This window comes from Chlorocebus sabaeus, chromosome 12, assembly GCF_047675955.1.
Source record: "Chlorocebus sabaeus isolate Y175 chromosome 12, mChlSab1.0.hap1, whole genome shotgun sequence".
In the NCBI taxonomy this organism is placed as follows: domain Eukaryota; kingdom Metazoa; phylum Chordata; class Mammalia; order Primates; family Cercopithecidae; genus Chlorocebus; species Chlorocebus sabaeus.
This window is the reverse complement of record NC_132915.1, coordinates 722,994-745,304: the sequence shown is the minus strand read 5'-3', so window position 1 is coordinate 745,304 and position 22,311 is coordinate 722,994. Positions and strand designations below refer to the sequence as shown.

The window sequence follows — 22,311 nt, the reverse complement described above, 5'->3', positions numbered from 1 at the left end:
TATGGTTTTATAATATCAAAATTGCTTTTCTTTTTTTTTTTTTTTTTTTTTTGAGATGGAGTCTCGCTCTGTCGCCCAGGCTGACAGTGCAGGGCGTGATCTCAGCTCACTGCAAGCTCCACCTCCCAGGTTCACACCATTCTCCTGCCTCAGCCTCCCGAGTAGCTGGGACTACAGGCGCCCGCCACCACGCCCGGCTAGTTTTTTGTGTGTGTGTTTTTAGTAGAGACGGTATTTCACTGTGTTGGCCAGGATAGTCTCAATCTCCTGACCTCGTGATCTGCCCACCTCGGCCTCCCAAAGTGCTGGGATTACAGGTGTGAGTCACCATGCCCAGCCCAAAATTGCTTTTTAATTACAGTAAAAGCAAACTGTTTTCATCATGGAAAAAAGTAAGTAATACATAGTGTTCATGGAGAACAGGATCAGAAAAGGGTAATAAGGAAGGCGGGATGATTTGGAAATGAAAAGATACTGAAAAGAGAAGAGAAGAAGTTGATAATAATGGAAAGTTAGAGAATACCTTTTTATTCGGCGATGTCCTCAGTGTAAAAATACTGCCTTCACCTTCTGAAATTCTGGTCCATTGCTTCTAACTCTGCCCTCATGATTAAGCATGACAGCTGTTACCTCTCTTCTTCACTATTCGCTATTTCTGTATAACAAATTTCCGCCAAACTTAGCAGCTTAAAACAGTGAATATTTATTGTCTTAAACATTTGCTGCTGCCTTCATACTTTATAGAATGAAAGTTTAAAGAATTGCTTTAGCTTTTATGTGGATTTTCAATTCTAGATATCAAAAAGTAAAATATAAGGTGGTAAGTGTATGTTGTTATCTTCCTTTCCTTTCCACTCATTTTTAGAATCCAAATTTACACTAAGATGGACTGTCAGCGACTGTCCCTGCAGTGAATCCAAGGCAGTTTCCCATCTCACTTAACATGCCTTGTGGGATGCTCCAGCCTGAGTTCAAGGCCTCCAGGGTAGAGTCTGACAGATGCCAGCCCCTGGAGTGAGTGCTGGTGGCACTCGTGAATAGCAGCAGTCTGGGGCTCATGTTTGTAAATTGCCTAAGCAAAGCAAGCCGTAAGCTCATTAGTGGTGCATTTCAGTGCATTGACTCTGGGCACGGAAAGTCACCCCCTAGAGGCTGGGTGGAAGTTTCTCTGGCTCCTTCTCTTTTTTTATTTTTTGGGAGAAAAATAAAAAATAATATACTGTTTGAAGTAAGTTTGTGTAATCACTCCACACCTGGGGAAACTCCCAGTTTTGGGTATTCTTTTAGATTTAAGCTTCATAAACTGACATTTCCTTTCTTTTTTTCCTTTTTTTTTTTTTTTTTTTTTTTTGGTGGTGAGTGGTGTTTGGAAATTATCCCCATCAGATTACATTCTTTTTAATAGCTTGCTGCATGTGTAAGGATGTCATTGGGTGCATCTGTCACACTTGCTACATGAAGCTAGGTAGAATTTCTTCTAATATTTAAACTATGGGAAGCATAACAGTCACATTTTTAATTAGTGGCGTTGGTTCAGCCTGAAGAATCTTAGAATCTTTAGTGGTTAAATTATACGACTCTTGAAATGAACTGATCTCAGGCAAGCCAGTGCTTTATAATACTTTATTTGAACTCATAAAAACTAGGGGAAAAAAATGAATGGCCTCAGAATAACCCCTGATAAAGTTTTTTCAGAGATGTTAGTTATTGGAAAAGCTTAAGCTATGTATGTTCATGGGAAAAAATGGGTTTAAAAATTACTGTTAGCAATCTTTAGTTTGTGGATAAAACACAGAAGTCGCTTACTAGAGTTGGCATTGTTCTTATTTCTTTGTTAATGAAGTCCTTAGAAATGCTGGGTTCTGGCCAGTCACGGTGGCTCATGCCTGTAATCCCAGCACTTTGGGAGGCCATGGCAGGAGGATCACTTGAACTCAGGAGTTGGAGACCAGCCTGGGCAACATGGTGAGATCCCTTCTCTACAAAAAATACAAAAATTAGCCAGGTGTGTGGCACGCACCTGTGGTCCCAGCTACTCAGGAGGCTGAGGTGGGAGAATGGCTTGAGGCTGGGAAGTGGATGTTTCACTGAGCTGAGATCATGCCACTGCACTCCAGCCTGGGTGACAGAGCGAGACTGTGCCTCAGAAAAAAGAGAAAGCTTGGGTTTATTAGATTGCAGAAGATGAGGCGGTAGAGAGGACTGATTCCGGGCACCGGGTGTCTTGGCCTCACCTCCATGGCCTTGTCAAGTCTGAAGTTGCTTTGCCCTAGCTCGGGTACTGACATCTTCAGTTTCTAGGCCTCGTTTTTGTTTCTTAATTGTGTTGTACAATCTTCACTGGAATAGACTCAGTCGCCACAAGGGGAAAAAGAAAGTGGCTCATCAAGTGGCTGTTTCTGCAGAACGTAAGATTTCAAAGTTCAGATTTGTATTGCATGTTTGGTAAAGTTTTGTGTTTTAAAGAATTTACATTTTAGAGTAAAGGAGCATGTAAGAGACTTCTATTTTATCCAAACACTTGGTACTAAAAATATTTTTTAAAACAATCCTTTTTATTAAATTTATTTTTAACAAGTGAAGATATTTTGGCAAATTAGAAAATTAAAAGATTAAATCAGAAATATTGGCTACTCATTGCCTGTAACCATTAAGTTGCCTTAGAAAGGTCGAAATTACTAACCGCTGGAAATGTGAAAACCTGATCATGGCCCAGTTCTCTGAGTTCTTTCCATCGTTCTCACTTGGCTTTAAAAATTGCTACTGTTACAGAAAGGAGATTGACCACACAAGAGTTAAGTGATCCCAAGGCCACAAGAAGGAAAACACTCCGCAAAGTTAAGCTTAGGGAATTCTGAAGGACAGCTAGGAGAGCGAAGATAGAGTGAGGGAAAATATTCCTGTCAGCAGAAAGAGAATGTGCGAAGTATGGTGGTGAGAAAGCAAACGTTACATTCAGGGATACTTGTACTGTGAACTTAGTAGTTTGAGATTTTCCTAAATATAATGTTTAAAATATTTTTATATTGATTATTTTTTCTGCTTGATAAAACTTATTAAGTTTTCCTTTTTGTAGATGAAAGCCAAAAAATTCTAATATGGTGCTTATGTTGTCTAATTAACAAAGAACCACAGAATTCTAGACAATCAAAACTTAACTCCTGGGTACAGGTAAGAGAGTAAATCTTGCTCTGCACTTCTTTGAATTAAATTGATTATTTAAAAGTGCTGCTTAAAAAATTGTTGGGGGGGATTCAGTTCTATGACATTTTAGAAACTTTTTCAAACATACCCTTCACTGTTACATTATCTTGCTGGGTAAAAAGTGTTTCAGGAGATTTCAATTTTGCTCGACTGTGAATTCCAAAAGATATAATTCTTCAGGGTGAAGACCTAATGTTGAGTGGTTTTGAAAAACTTCTTTCAGGTGATTAATGTATTCCGTTTCACTCTAACAACTGCTATCCTTCAAAAAATTGTTTTTTCCTACCAACCTGGTTTAGATTCCTTTCCACCTGCTTCCCTGCCTCTCTCAAAATCTGTTTTGTAGTAACATGAAAATTCAGCAGTGCGGCGGGAGCAGCACTCTTTATTTTGTGTCCCGAAGTTGGCGCCTGGGCCAGCATGTGCACAGACTAGATCTTGGTGCTGCGTGGCCTCTGCTGCTCACACTTTGCAACTGGCTACCTACTGTGCTAGTCCAGATAGCTGACAGCTTCCTAGATTTCCCTGTCTGCTTCTGCTTTCTCCCGAAGGGCAGGCGTCAGGTGGAGCTGTGGTGAGGCTGGGCTGCAGCTGCCCTCATCGGCGGCGCATTGGCTGTTCTTTTCTGTTCCCCACGCTGCCTTCTGCAGCAACCCCAGGACTTGCTGGTGCCGGTCAGACTCCACTTAGTGTGCATGTGGTTCAGATTAGCTGCTTAGCATTATGAAATCGTCCAAACAGATGAGTGCGTATGGTTTTGTCTGTCAGTCTGACTGGTGAGATTGTTACATTCACTGCTTTTTACGATTTCTTTGTTTTAGACAAAATTGCTAACAGAGATGATGAAGACTGTATTTATATTTTTCTGTTTGAAAGAATAGAAGGGAGTCAGAGGGATTGGGCAATGGAAGGAAAGAATACAAACTTTAATTGGAAGGAAAATTAATATAAGGAACTGAAGAAAGGAACGGATAAGTAGAATTAGGGAAGAAAGAATGCGTAACAAGGCCTAAGAAACAAAGTAACATATTTAGTCCTTAATTGTTTTAATTGTTGCTTTTATTGAGTATTTGATATTTTAATGCATATTTAGCATATAATTTTGCATTAGATAGCTCATTGAGTCCTGAAGTAGGCCATCTAATGAAGTGTTTTTAGCATGACTGGGTCAACTTTCTTCATTTAACTCATGACTTTATTAGCCTATTTAAAAATTTCTAGCCTTACATTTTATTCTGTGTTTTCCTTGTTTAATAATCTATCTACTTATTAGTAGGTACTTATTAAGTATAGTTCAGGGAGTTAAAACACTTAGTCCGTGCCTTCAGGGAATTCCCAGACTGGTAACCGGGTCACTCCAGGGAAGCGTGGTTGGGTTATGACTAGAGCTGTGTTTAGGTATGATGGTGACGTAGAGGGGGACACTTACTTTCACGTGGGGGTTTGGAGACATTTCCTGGGGCAGGTGACGTTTTAATTGAATTCTGAAGGACAGCTAGGAGAGCAAGGATATGGTTAGGGAGAATATTCCTGTCAGCATAAATAGACTATGCAAAGTATGGTGGTGAGAAAGCAAACGTATTCAGGGGACTGCGAGTGCTTAGGTGTGCCTGGAACTTGGGGTTTTGTGGAGTTGGTGATGAAGCACGAAGCCAGAGAGTCTGGCAAGTACAGTCCTTGCATATGATTATAGAAGCTTTTTATCTTGATGGCAGTGGGGCAGCCACCAGAGTATTTAAACAGAGAGGTCATGCCCGGGCGTGGTGGCTCACGCCTGTAATCCCAGCACTTTGGGAGGCCAAGGTGGGCAAAACATGACGTCAGGAGATCAAAACCATCCTGACTAACATGGTGAAACCTTGTCTCTGCTAAAAATACAAAAAATTAGCCAGGCGTGGTAGTGGGCGCCCGTAGTCCCAGCTACTAGGGAGGCTGAGGCAGGAGAATCGCTTGAACCTGGGAGGCAGAGGTTGCAGTGAGCTGATACCATGCCATTGCACTCTAACCTGGGTGACGGAGCAAGACTCTGTCTCAAAAAGAAAAAAAAAAAAAAAGAGAAATCATGTCGCCAGTGTGAGTTTTAGAGACTAACAGCAAAAGGAAGTTGGTTGAGAAGAGGGCAAAGATAGACATTGGAAGCTATGGTACTGATAAGTTGAGAAATTGAGAGGGCCTCAAAGAAATGGAGGAGGGGGCCCGATTTATAAAATATTAATAAGGTAAATACCCAGCAGGTATAATGGCAGATTAAATGTCAATACACTTAGGTATAGCTGGAAATGTACAGGGAGCAGGTGAATATCCTATTCTCAGGGGAGCAAGCTGATTTGCTGGCAGAGGGTTGAAAGTCAGCCACCTGTGGGAATAGTGGAAGCCTTAGGTAAGGTGGGTGCTGGGACAGGGGCCCAGGGGAACTGGAGAGAGCCTTGGGAGACACTGACCTTAAGGGGAAGTGGAAGAATGATTGATGCTGCAGAATACAAGGAGGGGTCCAAGAAGTAGAAGGAGAGAAGCAATGGAGAATTAGTGCACATTCATATCTAATGCCATAGAGCAGCGCCGTCTAGTAGGAATAAAATACATGCTGCATAGATAATGGTAAACTTTCCAGGTACTGCTTTAAGAAACATAAAAAGAAATAGTTAAAATTAATTTTAAGAAGATATTTTACCTAATTCAGTATATCCCAAATACCATCATTTCAACATGTAATCAATATTAAAATTACTAATGAGATTATCTTTCTCATGACGTATCTTTGAAATCCAGTGTGTGTGTTACACTAACACTTACATCTACGTGTTGTATATTCATTCAGACATTAAATTTTCTTTGCAAATTCTTGATCTGTATTTAGATTTTATAAAATATAGGGTTGAAAAAGTAGATTCACATACCCAAGTTGTTCCAAGGAATTTTATAACTGAATCAAGTGTCGGTGTTTAAATTAAAATTGAATTAAAATTAAATAAAAAGTGCAGTGACTCCCTGGTGCTTCCTGCACTGCAGTGCTCTGCAGCCACATGTGACAGGCGGCCTCTGTGTTGGACAGGGTGGCTGTGGGGCATAAGGCAGAAGGGTCGAGAAACGCTACTTGGATTCAGCCACTGTGAGCAAAGACTCGGTGAGGAGAGGTTTGGTGAGAGGTGGAGGGGAATAGCCAGGTTGCTCCAGACTGAGAAACGATGGGGAGGTGAGGAAGCAGAGGTGATAAACTTCACTCTTTCAAGAAACTTGGCGGTAAAGGAGGGAGGACTTTGGCAATGAAGGAGGCGATAGCCAGATTAGGGTGCGGTTGGCTGAATTGAGCAAGTCCTGAACATGCTTTACATTGAGATGAATGTGCGGGTAGGGAGCAGGTGAGGATGTGGGAGGTTGGGAAAACGGTTTCCCTCCTTAGTTACCAAGCAAGCCTGAACTATAAATAATGTGAACCGATAAAACGATGTCTAAGAACATATTAATGATTCAACTCTTAACAGTTTATTGTTAACATGTTAATTATTTAACTCTTAACTCTAAAGCTAATTACATTGCCCATCATCAGTCAGTACATACATAATCTCATGTTGGCCATAAATGCAGCAAGATAGAAGGTAGTCTGTAGGTTGGTTTATAAATCAGTTCACATCTCGGGTGTACTTGATTTTATCTTAGAGGTGATATTTTCTTCATGGAGGTTTTAGAGTGACGTGGTACATGTTAAAGATGTGTACCTTGTCATGCAATATCCTTGTGAACATTATAAAACAGCCATATTTTAATGTTTGCTAATTCATTCAGCAAGTATTTATTAGGGCCTGCCATGTGCTAGGATGTTCTAATTGTGGTAATAAAATCTTGGGTCATTCTGTGTTGTTGGCGCATTACAAGTATGATTGAAATACCCTAAATCGAAAACTAATAATTTCTATGGTAAATTACAAAATTCAGTAAACATTCAAATTAATTAATACATTTGAAAATGACAGACTGAGTTGTATTTTTAGCACAGAGAAAAAATGCTTCTGTTTGACACTTGACATGTTAGCATGTGTTATATTGGAAACACATTAGTAAAATGTTTTGGAGTTTTACTGACAACCTTGAATGTGCCGTCATAGAGCACCACCTCAACAGCTCTTACAGTTCAGAGACGAAGTTCTGGGACTCTTTCATGTATTTTGGGAATATGTGGTCTTGAAAAACGTAGTTTTACTGGTGAATCCACTGAACAGATACTTTTTGAGCACCTGCTGTTTGCCAGGCACTACTATAGAGGCTGAGGATACAGCACTGGACCTAGAAAGACAGTCTGTTCTCAGATGCTACAATAGACGGGGAAGGTTTCCAGGGCCTGCCAAGTGTGGGAGGATGCCTGTCTTCTCTGGCAAAACCATACCACTATTATTTTTTATTCTGATGAAAAACAAACACACACACACACACACACACAGGGTGCCAGGAACAGAGGTCCGAAGGTGGTGTATTCTATCTGTATTCCCTTTCGAAATGCAGTACTAAGCAATATCCGGATAGCTTCTGTCCTCTACTTTCTTCTTTTTCAAAAAAAAACCTTAAAGATCTAACAGACTTAAACAAAACATAAATGCCAAGCTTAACAAGTTGTGAAAGATCCTTGTAATCACCACCCAAGGAAATAGAACAGAACATTGACTGCTTCTGGATGCCCCTGCCCCCTATGTGCCCGTTGTTGCTTTTTTTTTTTTTTTTTTTTTTTTTTGAGATGGAGTTTCGCTCTTGTTGCCCAGGCTGGAGTGCAATGGTGCAGTCTCGGCTCGCTGCAACCTCTGCCTCCCGGGTTCAAGCGATTCTTCTGCCTCAGCCTCCCGAGTAGCTGGGATTACGGGCGTGTGCCACCACACCCAGGTAATTTTGTATTTTTAGTAGAGATGGGATTTCTCCATGTTGGTCAGGCTGATCTCAAACTCCCCACCTCAGGTGATCAGCCCACCTCAGTCTCCCAAAGTGTTGGGATTACAGGTGTAAGCCAGCACGCCCGGCCACTTTGTGCCTTATTTAATAAATTTTTCTGCACTCCAAGGTCATAAAGTTCTTCCATATTATCTTCTAAGAGCATGTTGGTTTGCTTTTCCCATGTAAGTCTGTGATCCACCTGTAATTTTTATGATATGGTGTAAGGTAGTAAGTAGTCCGCTTTCGTCTCGTTTGCACATTGATATCCCATTGGCTGGCACCATTATTGAAAATCATTTCCCAGTGATCTGTGGTGCTACCTTCGTCATACATCAGGTGCCTTGGGTGAACAGGTGTGATCCTGAATGTCTCCGTTGTTTTTGTTGTTTATCTTTGGTATTAATCTTAGTATCAACTTGACTGGACACAAGGTCCTGATGACATTACTCTGTGTGTTTCTGTGAGGGTGTCTTGGGGTGAGATTAGCATTTAAATTGGTTGACTGAGTAAAGCAGATTGCACATCCCAACATGGGTGGGCCCTATCTCAGTGACAGGCCTGACTAGAACAAGAAGGCTGACCCTCCCCTGAGGAAGAGAGAAGTCCTCCTGCCTGAAAGCTTGTAAACTGAGACATTGTCCTGTTCCTGCTTTCACACTCAGACTGAAGCATCACCTCTTCCTGGTCTAAAGCCTGCTGGCCTTCTGTTTGAAACTATACCAGTGACTCTCCTGGTTATCCGGGCATTGGCTCTCTTGGGTCTCTGACTTGCTGGCTACTGTAATGGTGTTAGCTGATTCCTGATACTAAATCCCTGTGTATGTGTGTGTCTGTCTCATTGGTTCAGTTTCTCTGGCAAACTCTGACAGATATACTATCTTTATGCCAGTTCCACATTGTCGTCATTAATGTGGCCTTCTGAGTATCTTGCTGTCCAGGAGGAAGTTCTTCCATCTTGTTCTTCATCAAGACGCCTTGGCTAATATTAGAACTTAGCATTAACTGTTACATAAATTTTAGAATGTGTGTGTCAGGTTTCACTAAAACACAAAATAACTTGTTGGCATTTTGATTGGCATTGCAATTAGTCAATTTGGTGAGAATCTCAATGGCCACTATCCTCTAAGGCAAAATTGGTTTTTCTCAGTTTTGTGTACTGTTACTAGCAAATTGAACAGTACCTGGCACAGTATAAATTTTTGAATGAATTAATGAATATATGATATGAATAAATGAATGACAAGTTGTACAAGTTTATTGTTTCAGATAATCTTCCTGATAACTTTGAAACATTTTTGCCAACATTTAATTAGCCTAACCTTTTAATGAGGCTGATGATTAACTTGCAGAAGTATCTGTGCTACCATTTCCCAGTTTTCTTAGGTTGCACTCATAGTAGTATTTTTAATCTCTGACTTCTTTGCAGGGATCCTTTGAAGCCAGGTGTCCATCTGATGGTTCCTTCAGTTAGATAGCATAATCAGCAGACCTTCCTTACTGGTCATACGGAAACCATAATGCATATCCTGAGCGGAAGTGGGAACTGGAGGGGCTCCTGCCAGCCCTCTGTGAGGTGGAATCCCCACCCTTCCCTCAGGGCCCCACTTGGACTACTTGTGACACGTGACCATCTGTCATCTAGACTGGCTAAGGTTGTAGTGCAAGTACCTTTGTGAAATATTAATAAAGCTGATTTCTTCTTACATATAAACATTCTAATGTTGTTTCACATCTCGGTGGACTGTCTTGTGCACTCTTTGGAGTACACACCCCAACTTTATTAACCAGTCATAAATTTTGATAAAATCCACATGCTACCTTTGTATATGCAGCTTCTCTTCACCTTTTCTCAACCCTGATATCTTTCCATTTTCCATTTTTGCACCCACATACCATGAAGGCCACTCCCTGATCTTTCCAGATCCTAGCGTCAGATCCTAGCGTCTTCCTGCACTAGCTCCAGACATGCCAAACCTATGCGCAGATTTGTACTTGGCAGAAATTTTCTTTCCTCTCCTTGGAATGGTTTTATACCTTTACTAGCCTGGCTGAGATATGGAAACCTAGGGAAATAATTATTGTTCAAGTTTGAATGGCAATTTAAAAGGGAAAATAAGGTGGTTAGTGAAAAATAGCAGAGGCAAGGTGAAATTCAGAGACGAGGCTGGGATGTTAGCGATTCCTCTTCCACAGCTCCATCTACTGTTTTTATGACTTTTAAGTAACAAACACATTACTGATATTTTTTCCTACCTGTGTTCTGTTTGCTTGACTTTCTACAACCTCAGGGTGTTATTTTTTAAAGATTAATTGGTAATTGAATTTTTGTATTTGCCTGTATAGGGGATATTTATTCATTGTTTTGCCAGTATCCATCTCCCCTCCTTTCCCACCTTCTTAATAGTACCCTGAATTTCCCAGCTGTGCATGATTCATTCTGGGTGAGAGGCATCTTATGTGGCTCCTGGAGTGGGTCCTACCTGGCTTAACCAACACTGCCTCTCTGTTCCTCTGGCCACAGTGGTTGGTCAAGATGAGCCCCGTCAAGGCTGATGAGATTCAGGGCTGTAACATTTGTTTGCAAGATTGGGACGTGGATTGTATTTTTCCTGATGAGCATGAATTAAGTAGCACATAATCCCTGAAGTTGCTTTTGGTCATGTGGAACCGTGAGATCAGAGCCTCTCTGGAAATGGGGTTAGTCCCGACACAACATAGCTGAGAAAAAAAGAAAGAGAAAACAGGTCATATTCACCTTGTGTGGACCCTGGATCAAGTCTTTCCCAGACATAAATGCTCAAATTTCTTCCCTTTTCTATTTGAGCTGTTTGGTTCAGGATTTTGTTACTAAAAGCCAAGAGCATTTTGCGATAACATTGTTTGGGGCATTAAAAAAACATTTCTTTGAAGCTTTATGAAACTCAGGGACACATGGACACAGTTGCAGGAAAAAAATCTTATGTATTCAAGGATTTTATGAATAAATGGTGAATTTAACAAAGTACTTTCAGTTTCTTAAATATTGCTTTAATTTGTATTTGTTTTTTCACTGCCATTCATTGTAAAGATACATGCATTCAAGAATGCAAGAAGGATATGCATCCTTCTTCCCAGCCTCAGTTAATTTTACTCCTTTGCACAATCCGGAAGTGAGTTCATAATATATAAGTTTATCACTGATATGGTTTGGATCTGTGTCCCCACCCAAAACTCATGTTGAATTGTAATCTCCAATTTGAGGGTGAGTTGGGCTTGGGGGGAGGTGATTGTATCATGAGGGTGGCTTCTCATGCACGGTTTAGCACCATCCTCCGGTACTGTCTTTATGATAGTTATTGCGAGGTCTAGTTGTTGAAAAGTGTGTGGCACCTCCATTGTTTCTCTTGCTCCTTCTCTGGCTGCATGACATACGTGCTTTCCTTTCGCCTTCCACCATGGTTATAAGTCTGCTGAGGCCTCCCCAGAAGCCAAGCAGATGCTGCAATGCTTCCTGTACAGCCTGTAGAACGATGAGCCAGTTGAAACTCTTCTTTATAATTACTTTATAAATTATTCATTGCCTCCATTACTCAGTCTCAGGTATTTCTTTATAGCGATGTAAGAATGGACTAATACAGTCAGCTTACACTCATTTCCATGGTGGCTGAAATGGCATAAACACAACAATTGGAGGTCACCACAAGATCTTGCCAAAAGAGAGAGTGGCCTTCAAGTAATACCTTTATTCCATGTTATAATTTACCGAATAATAAAGGACTGGTATATAAGTTTCTTTTTAAAATATCCCTCTCTTTGATTTGCACCCTCACAAGAATTCCTCTTTAGGTTAATCACGAACTCTATTCTCCACACTTGGAACTTTCAAATATAGGATTGTTGCAGGACTTTTCCCTAGTTCAGCTAAGGACGGAATTCTTTATCCCATGGCCATGAAAATTCAGGCTTGTAGACAATTTGAATGGTGAGTGAGAATGGGTTTTATTGGGTAAAAAGGAAGAAAAGGGACTTTTGCTAGACCAGAGTCCCTGCTGGAGTGCTTCCCGCCTGCCATTCAAACCCCAGGTTCCTCACAGGAAGAGGAGGGGCCAGGTGCCTCCCTGCGGCTGCAAATGTGAACTTCCTGAGGCTCCACCTCAGTCAGTGGGCAGGCTGGTTGGGGTTTCTCCAGGGACCCCTGTCACCTGGCTGTCTCAGTATGACCTTGATGTATCATTTTTAGGAAACGTGTTTGCAGTCACCGTTGAAAAAGTAACATAGTTTAGATATTTTATGGACTTGGTTTTTACTTTCTGCAAATATTGCATATAGACTATCTCAGAAAAATAAAACAGAAGGATAAACTCATGGTCTAAATAGTATTTGGTATGACAGTGGAATTCAAAGGTTCATACTTGAAATTGAATCTAATGCAAGATCAGACTGGTAAAATGGAGTGAAGTTATGAAAAGAAATCTGACAATGAGAGGTGAAGCCAGCTGGACTTCCTGGGTCAAGTGGGGATGTGAAGAACTTTTTTGTGTAGAGGATTGTAAACGCAGCAGTCAGCGCTGTGTAACTAAGGATTGTCAGCGCACCAATCAGCACTCTGTAAAAATGGACCAATCAGCACTCTGTAAAATGGGCTAATCAGCAGGATGTAGGCGGAGCCAAATAAGGGAATAAAAGCTGGCCACCCCAGCCAGCAGCAGCAACCAGCTCGGGTGCCCTTCCACGCCGGGGAAGCTTTGGTCTTTCGCTCTTGACAATAAACCTTGCTGCTGCTCACTCTTTGGGTCTGCACTACTTTTATGAGTTGTAACACTCATGGCAAAGGTCTGTAGCTTCACTCCTGAAGTCAGCGAGACCACGAACCCACCGTAAGGAAGAAACTCCGGACACATCTGAACATCTGAAGGAACAAACTCTGGACACACCGTCTTTAAGAGCTGTAACACTCACCGCGAGGGTCCCAGCTTCATTCTTGAAGTCAGTGAGATCAAGAACCCACAAGAAGGAAAAATTCTGGACACAATAAGGTTAAATAATTTTGCATGGGAAACTGTGGTTCTTTATTCATCCATGGGCTAGATGCAACACAGAAAGTAAGGTATGTGCTTCCAAAGATTTCTCCCCCCTGAAACCAGCCTTGGGCTCTGGGAACCACTCACTGGTGTGAAGAACAATTAGATTGCACTCCAGGTGGTGGTGTGACTGCCCTACAGCCGCACCCGACGGCTGGGACGCTGGCTCCTCAGACCTCTTTCACTAGGCTCCAACTGCTGGGGATGGCACAGGGCTGAGTCTTCGTTGTGGCTTTAAAGAAATACCTGCATTGATTTCTGAATGGCAAACTTACACAAATTTTTTTTAGTGAAATAATTAAGGAAGCAACCATTTAAACAGGATTTGTCAGCTTTTCAAACATTATATTCCACAGAATTGGGCTATGTCTTTTTGTTCATGTTCTTTTTGTTTTGTGTTGTAACTCATAGCAGGCACAAAATAAAAAACTACTGAGTGGTTAAAATTATTTTAAATTTTAATAATTCAGAATTTTTTCCCTTCTCTTTTTCTAAAAGGTCAGACTACCCAGAATTTTGTTTTATTTTGAAGTGATCTGTTACAAGATCACTGGAAAAAGCCATAAAAGAATTATAAAGTATGTGTGTGTGTGTGTGTGTGTGTGTGTGTACATGTGTGCACACATGCACTGACAGGTCCTAAGCCCACATCTCTAGGTCGAACCTTTCCCCTGAGACCCACATTTTCAACTGCCTCTGTGACATCTCCACTTGGGTGACCATGAGTATCTCAAACTAAATATGTTCCAGAATACTTCCTGATCTTTCCCCCAAAACTTTATTCCTGATCTTTCCCCCAAAATTTTAGTCCCCCTCCAGGCTTCCCTAACTCAGTTAAGAAGCAGCCTCATTCTTCCTGTTTCCTCGGGTCAAAAGCCCTGGCATCATCCTTGACTGCTCTTACTCTCCCATCTCACCTCCAGTCTGTCAATCCATCCCATCTGTTGATTTTATCTGTGACTCGTGTCCAGAATCTGACCACTTCCTACCAGCCTCACTGCCTCTTCCCCCATTCACGCCACTGTTACCCTCTCCAGAAACACTGCAGTGTCTTTGTGCGTGCTCTCCTAGAGTCCCAGCCAGAAGGATTTTTTTTTTTTTTTTTTTTTTTTTTTTTTTGAGACAGAATCTCACTCTGTCGCCCAGGCTGGAGTGCAGTAGTGTGATCTCAGCTCACTGCAACCTCCACCTCCTGGATTCAAGTGATTCTCCTGCCGCAGCCTCCCAAGTAGCTGGGATTACAGGCACCTGCCACCACACCCAGCTAATTTTTGCATTTTTAGTGGAAATGGGGTTTTGCTGTGTTGGCCAGGCTGGTCTTGAACTCCTGACCTCAGGTAATCCTCCTGCCTTGGCCTCCCAAAGTGTTGGGATTACAGGTGTGAGCCACTGCGCCCAGCCCAGAAGGATCTTTTTAAGTGTCTGTTCAAAAGCCTCCGGTAGTTTCCTGTCTTATTCAAAGTGAAATGCAAAGTCCATGCTTGGCTCGTGAGGCCCTCTGTGACCTGGCTGTGGGGTGTTACTGATTTTCTCTCTCATATTCTCACTTCTCTCAGCTACAGTGGCCTCCTCACTGTTCCCCACGTGTGCCCAGCAACTCCCTCCTGGGGCTTGGGGGTTTAAGCATCTGTCTTCACTGCTCCTCTCCGAGAACAGCACGGCTCCTCTGGGTACCGCTTGGGTCACTGCTGGATGTCGCCTCCTCATGGAGACCTGCCTCATCATCCTGTGCTAGACCCTCACTCCCTTCGCTTGCACAGTCTTAGTGCTGGTCAGCTCCTGACGTGCTAGGTTTTTTTCTGTCTCCCCATTACCTCCCAAATAGTTACGTGTTCCATGAGCGCAGAGACCTTGTTGTATAGACTAGGATAGTGCCTGGCACACAGTAAGCATTTGGTGATTATTTGTTGAATCAGTAAAGAAATGAATAGGAATATTTGTGGCAAAATGTGGTGGGATTAGGAGAGGGACTTCCACATGGAGAGAAGAGAGTGGACAGAGTTGACCATGGCTAAGAAATAGTGATTACTCCAGTTAGGCTGGAGAATGAGGTACCTAGAGGGAGAAGTTAAAATTAAGGTTAGAAAAATAGTTGGGGACACATTTTGGAGGACTGTGAGTTTGTTTATAGATCAGTGGTGTGAGGCAGCAGTGCTGCGAGAGTGTTGTGATACGGCACCTGCCATGCTTCTCACGCCCCTGCTTCCTCCCTGGCTCCCCGCCCGTCTTTTCTTCATCCTCCACCCCTCATTTATTCCACAGTTGTTTCCTGAGTGCCTACTGTGTACAAGCAGGTGTTGGGATGGAAGGGTCTTGCCTTTGAGGATCTGGTGATTTTACTGCATTTTACCAGGTGAAGGGGTGGAACAGCGTGCAGAAGGCACTGAGGTAGCCAGAGGGAAGGGAGAGACACTTTGTTGTAGGAGTGCAGAGAGATTGCAGAGGTGGTTAAGAGGTTTCCAGAGGGGGACAGTTGAGTTTGCAACATGAAGAAGAAGGCCCCAGGTGAGCAGAGGCTCAGGGCCTGGGTGGTACTAGGAGACCTGAAAGTGATTTGAGGTGTAGGCAGAGAGAGAGCTAGAAACGTTCTTCTTGCTGATGATAAGAAAAGTGGCCATCTCATTGATCAAATTTTAGGTACTCAAGAAGGTTTAGATAGGGTCTGATCCCAATGGGCCACTTGACCCGTAGTAAAGAATTCACTTAACTTGAAAGGCAAGACATTTAATTGAAAGGGTTTAAATGGGGGCTGGGGGACACATATGTAAATATTAATCAGATGGTAGCTTCTTTGTTGAAAATACGTTCAGCACGGTGCAGGAGGGCAGGAGTTGGCAGGTTTAGATGTTGGAGCAGTGGGAGTGGAGCAGTGGAGGATAGTGTCAGGTTTTAGGAGACTAGTAACATCTCTCTGTCAGTCGTCTCCTGTCTTAGGAACTAGTGGAGAATAAGATGTCAGAGGCAGGCAATTGGACAGTTCCTTTACACCTAAAGAGATTCAAGAATGTAGCTTGTGTCTGTGGTTCGGTTGGCTCCTCTGGATTTAGTAGATAAATCCACCAGGCACTGGTGAGCTGAGCCCCCAGAGGCCTGCCTGGCTGGGACTGGGCTCGCTTGGCCGGGACTGAGCCTGCCTGGCCCAGCATGGTGCAGCGGTAGGCCAGGACGCAGCCTTTCCACAGGCAAGGCAAGTTGCAAAGAGGAAGGAAGAAGGACCTATGGGGGGGTGGGGCATTTTTAATTTTCTCTCCTGAACTGACCAACTAGATCAGTTCTCTTAGAAAGGAGAGACAGTGGGTTGAGAGATGATGTCATAGGTCAGGCTCTCAGGAACTCTGACTTTGAGATGGAGATTAGTGTTCAGGGAGTGCTTTGGGGAGGAACAGCTGTGGAGTAGAAAGGAAGGAGGCAGGACTGTGCAGAGGAAACAGTTTAGCTGCAGTGCAGTCTCCACAGAACCATCAGCTGTGCCTGTGGGGTAGAAGCAGGAGGCCCTTCAGAGCTTTCCTGTGCTGGGACAGGAGGGCTGGACCTTTGTAACTCTACAGCCATCAGTCCTTGAGATGTGGCCACTATGGGATGGGGGTGTGACCTTGGGCAAAGTGGAGACAGCTGAATATGATATGGTTGTCCTGTCACAACATCCTTCACAGATACTACACTTGTTCCTCCTCTGCTTTGCCCTCCTGGGGAGGGGGTGGACATTCCGTCTTCTCTGGGAACCGGGCAGTGTGTCTTCCTCTAAGACAATTTGAAGATAGACCTTTCCCTGAGAAGTATAAGGGGAAGATGTGGTGGGATCCATGACAGAAGCCACTAGAATGTGCGAGAGGAAGGAGCAGGAGACAGCGCATCCCAGCAGCTGCCCTCACTCCTTCTGCCGTGTTCCCGGGCAGCTGCCTGGGAAGATGCTGTCTTCTCCTCTGCCATCCTCAGTGCCTTTTGGTGTCCTTTTCTATCCCTAGAGCATAGATCAGGGACTACAATAAAGTTGAATCCTTTTCTTTTTCACCCCGTCTGTTATTGAATGGAAGTGGCTGGTAACAGGCATCTGAAAAAGAGAAATTGTGGAAAATTTTTTTTATAATTTTGTAAGTGTATTTTCCCTGAAGCTTTGGAAACCACAAAAGCTTTCTGTCATACTTTATTAGGGTAGTAGAATTGTTGGTAGGTTCTAAATTCAGCAAGTACATTTAGTAAATCCGCAAAATGCCATTGCTTTCTTAAATACCATGATTTTATTTAGTCTGAAAAAATTTTCTTGGCATTTCATAGTTTTGCAGGGTAAATATGGCATTTAGCATCATTTTACAGAGCTCTGGAAAATGTGGAAATTGCTGCTATTCCCATTTTCGGTATTTCAAGTCCATTTGGTGTGAGCAGCACTTCACTGCACACATGAAATCTAATTGTGAATTTTTAAAATGTCTTTATATGTGCCTGGTTTGGGGGAGTGGTAGCTGTCTCCTGAGTCATTAATGTGGATGCACTGAACTTCTTAAACTTCCCAGTATGAAAATTTGCCTCCCCTAAAGGGGCAAAATGAGATACCATTTGTGTTCCTAGGTAGGTTTTTATTTTGTTTGGGAGTTTTGTTTTATTTTGTTTTTTCATTTCATTTACATGGAGTTCTGCTCATTATAATTCTAATTGTATCAGATTGTTTCTTAGTGATTTACCACTGCTCAGATGGGCCAGATCAAGACATCTATTGCCAATTAGAAACAGGATGTTTGCGATATTTACTGAAGTTCTCCGGATGACCTGTTTTACATTTTCGGTTTGTTTTGTTTTATGATCATGTTGGCTTTTCCATTAGACTATAACTTTAACTCGAGTTGGCTTAGTTAGTAAAACATTGACCAGCTCACCTTCTCTATCCTCCAGCCCCCCTCCTGATGCATCTTCCCCTATTGTGCCCCAACCTCAGTCTGAAGGGAAGCAAATTTTTAGGTCTGTACTTTCCAGATATAATCTATGTTTCTAAGACATAAGCTCACTATATTTCAACCTAAATTTCCTGAATAATGCTCCTTGGAACATTTAGGGATAAATCCCTGTGAAAAGTAAATTTAAACAGGGATGTCTGTAGTGGGAGGTATTTCTTAATGAATAGCCACCGGTGAGGATGTGTGGATGTCTGCACTACACGTGGCTGCCTGATCGCTAGATCTGTTTTGAAGTTCAGTGATTTCCCACACCACATGTGCATTTCTTTAGGGGGCTGAGGTCCCTCCCATGATCCAGTCATTGTGAGCTGGTAACTGTAACTGGTTTACTCTTTTTGACCTAGAGATTGTTATACTTTGTCTTAGTTTGACTATTGTTCTTATCAGATCTGACAACATTGGAGTTTCTATAAATTAGCAGCATGGCAGAGGAACCAAGTGTGTTTAAACCCATAAATCGTGATTTCCAGGTCTTTTAAAAGCTTTGTGGTTTGAATTGTACTTTACTCTATGGTAGACATAGAGTGCTTATAAAAATTCTGGCTGTCAGGAGGCTTTCGTAGTTCAGCTGAAACTACAAAATAACCTCAGATGCGTCACTCCTTTGGGAATCAGACCATCCAGGTTTGTCCTGGCTCTGCCAGTGAGATCTTTCACAAATTACATACCCTCATTCCTGTATATTAAAAAAACAAATACTATATGATTCCACTTAAATGAGGCACCTATAGTAGTCAAGTTTATGGAAACAAAGTAGAACAAGCTGGGGGGGGGTGATAGGGGAGTTGTTTAATGAATGTAGAGTCTAGGTTTTGCAAGATGAAGAATTTCGGGAGATCTGCTGCCCAACAGTGTGAATGATGAAGATGGTAGATTTTGTTTTTTTTTTTTTTTAACCACAATTTTTTTTAATCTTCAAAAGGATGGTGTTACTGTTAGCTGAATGCTTGGTATGTGCTGTGCGTGCATTATCTTATGAACTGTTCACAATTCCATGAAGGTAGATCTTGTCACCCTGTTTATAGGTGAGGGAACTTAAATGTAGTTTACTAGCTAGGAAGTGGCAGACCGTGTTGGGCCTAGATGTGACCCTAAAGCCACTTGAAAAATGTGTTGCCACCAGCGCACTTAAAGGCAGGCTCACTCTCAGGCTTTTTAGCTCTAGAATCTGTGATTCTATGATTCTGAGACACACCAGGGACTTTGCAAAGACCCATCAAGTAGGAACAAAGTTTAAATGTTCATGTGTTCAGAGACTGCTTCTCTACTATTTTTAGTGAATAAAAATTGCCATATTATATTTAATCTGTAGTACATCAGCAGCACCAAATGCTGGTTTGTGGGAGGTTGAGATGTTACTCAAATGTGAGAAAAGTTAAGGTGTTAATAGTAATTACTTTTTTGTTTGTTTGTTTCTTTGTTTTCCTTGAGACGGAGTTTCGCTCTTGTTGCCCAGGCTGGAGTGAAATGGCATGATCTTGGCTCATCGCAGCCTCCGCCTCCCGGGTTCAAGCGATTCTCATGCCTCAGCCTCTCAAGTAGCTGGGATTACAGGCATGTGCCACCACACCCGGCTAATTTTTGTATTATCCGTAGAGACGGGGTTTCTCCATGTTGGTCAGGCTGGTCCCGAACTCCCGACCTCAGGTGATCCACCTGCCTCGGCCTCCCAAAGTGCTGGGATTACAGGCGTGAGCCACTGTACCCAGCCAATAGTAATTAGTTCTGTGGACTGGCTTGGTGAAGACTGAGAAGAGCCTCACCTATCCATTATATTTTTCGACTTTTTGAGTTTGTAATTATTAGCCTGTGTTACTTATAGTTTGGTTTTGTGCCCCCAAATTCAGATGTGGAAGTACTGACCCCAACACCTCAGAATGCGGCCTTACTTGGAAATAGGGAACTGCAGAAGCGATTAGTTAAGATGAAGTCATGCCGGATTAAGGTGGACCCTAATCAGTGTGACTCTTGTCTTTATAAAGAGGGGAAGTTTAGACATGGAGACATGCACACAGGGAGAACGCTGTGTGGAGATGAAGGAAGAGCCCAGCTGATGCTTCTGCAAACCAAGGAAGACCAGAGACTGCCAGGAAGCCCGGGAGGTGTGGGGAGAGGCCTGTCCTCACAGCCCTCACAAGGTGTCAGCCCTTAGGACACTTTGCTGTCAGAATTCCAGCATGAGGACCGTGAGACAAGTTTCTGTGGTTTAAACCACTCAGCTTGTGGTGCTTGATCACAGCAGCTCTAGCAAACTAGTACAGTTCCCAAAGTTAAAAGGTTTTTTTACGTACAAAAAAAGGTAACCATGGTTACTGATAGTTTATCCAAAGCAGTGTTGAAATTAAGAAATGATCTTTATATGTGAAGATGTTTAATGTAATATTCTTTATAATCAGAAAAAATAAGAATCCAAATATCTAGGCATTAGTGGATAACCAGTTATAACAAATTATAGCATAACTACTTGATGAAATATTATGTTGTCATTTCGTATAGCCTATGAAATGTGAAAAATGTGTATAACGTGAATAAGCTAGATGAAAATTTTTTATACAAAATGATAACCGCTGTATGAAATGTATATGCATCAGATTGAAATTGGAAGGAAACACAGAAAATGAAAAAACTTTGTTAGGACTATGGAATTGTAAGTGGGCTTTTTTCTTTTAATCTTTTAATTTGTTGCTTTTATTACATAGAATCGTGGCCATGTATTATTGTGTTATATTATTTAAAAATCAACTTTATTGAGGAAAATTTTACATGCATATCAAACACACTCTTTTAAAGTGTACAATTTGATAGGTTTGACACATGTGTACCTCCTTATAACTACCGCCACAATCAAGAAACAAGACATGTTCATCACCATAGAAAGTTCTCTCTTGCCCTTTTATAGTCAGTCCTTCTCCCGTCTCTGGTCTCAGTTAACCACTGATCTGCTTTCGGTCACCAAAGATGAACAACTTCTTTTCTATAATTTCATGTAAACATAATAATACAATATATACTCTGTGTCTGGTATCCTTCGTTCGGCATAATTTTACTGAGATTTATCCATGTTCTAGCTTATATGTAACTGATTACTTTTTATTGCTCAGGATGTTCCATTGGTATGTTGTATCCATATACCAGTTTGTTTATCTGTTCATTTGTTGATAGCAATTTGGATTGTTTCTAGTTTTTGGCTATGAATAAGTTGCTATGAACATTTCTTTTTTTTTTTGAGATGGGGCCTTGCTCTGCTGCTCAGGCTGGACTTAAACATCTGGGCTGAAGTGATCCTCTCACCTCAGCCTCCTGAGTAGCTGGGACTATAGACGTGCTCCCAGGCCTAGTTTGAACATTTTTTGTAAAAGTTTTATATAGTCATACATTTTCGTTTCCCTTGGATAAATGCCTAGGATTGGAATTGCTGGATTGTGTGATAGTATGTGTTTAATGCCAAATGGTTTACATTCTCACCAGCAACCTGTGAGAGTTCCAGTAGCTGCACATGTTCGCCAACACCTTGGATTATCAGTCTGTTTCTATCTTAGTCATTCTTGTGGGTGTACAGCAGTCTGTCGTGGTGGTTTTCATATGAATTTCCCTGATGATTTGACACTGAACATCTTTTCATGTGATTCTCTCTTCTTTTGTGAAGCGTCTATTAAAATATTTTGCCTATTAAAAAATATTTATCTTATTAAGGTGTGTAAGACTACCCTTGATATTCCGGATACTGTTCCTTTGTCAAAGATACGGATTCAGAGGACATATCCACTCAGTTTGTGGCTTGCCTTTTCGTTTTCTTAATGGCATACCCAAAAGTGCACGTTTTAAATTTTGACTTTAAATTTAAAAATTTTCCTGATTTGTCATTTTTTTCTGTTATAATTCATGCATTTTCTTCTGTGATAATTCATGCTTTTTACATCTTAAAAATTTTTTGCCTATGTCAAGTTTATGAAGATCTTCTCCTGTGTTTTCTTCTAAAGGTTTTATGTGTTACTTTTTACATTTAGTTATGTGATCTATTTTAAGTTAACTTTTCTAGATACTTATGAGGTGGGAGTAGAGGGCATGGATTTCCATTTGTTCTCTGTTCTCTTGTTTTAGCTCTTTGAGCATAACTTCAGACAGTTTTTGTGTGTGGCTTTTTTTTTTTTCAGACAGAGTCTCGTTCTGTCGCCAGGCTG

The 22,311-nt window shown here is 41.8% G+C and overlaps 1 protein-coding gene across 14 annotated transcripts in view; it reads left to right on the top strand.

Annotated features, from left to right (window-relative positions):
* The window catches only part of FANCC (FA complementation group C), a 325,195-nt gene that overhangs the window by 180,817 nt on the left and 122,067 nt on the right, over window positions 1–22,311 (top strand). For all 14 annotated transcript variants that reach the window (XM_073021384.1, XM_007969912.3, XM_073021383.1 and 11 more), the window contains one exon: window positions 3,077–3,171. In XM_073021384.1, coding sequence (XP_072877485.1) covers window positions 3,077–3,171 — 95 coding nt within the window. The remainder of the gene's footprint in view (window positions 1–3,076; window positions 3,172–22,311) is intronic.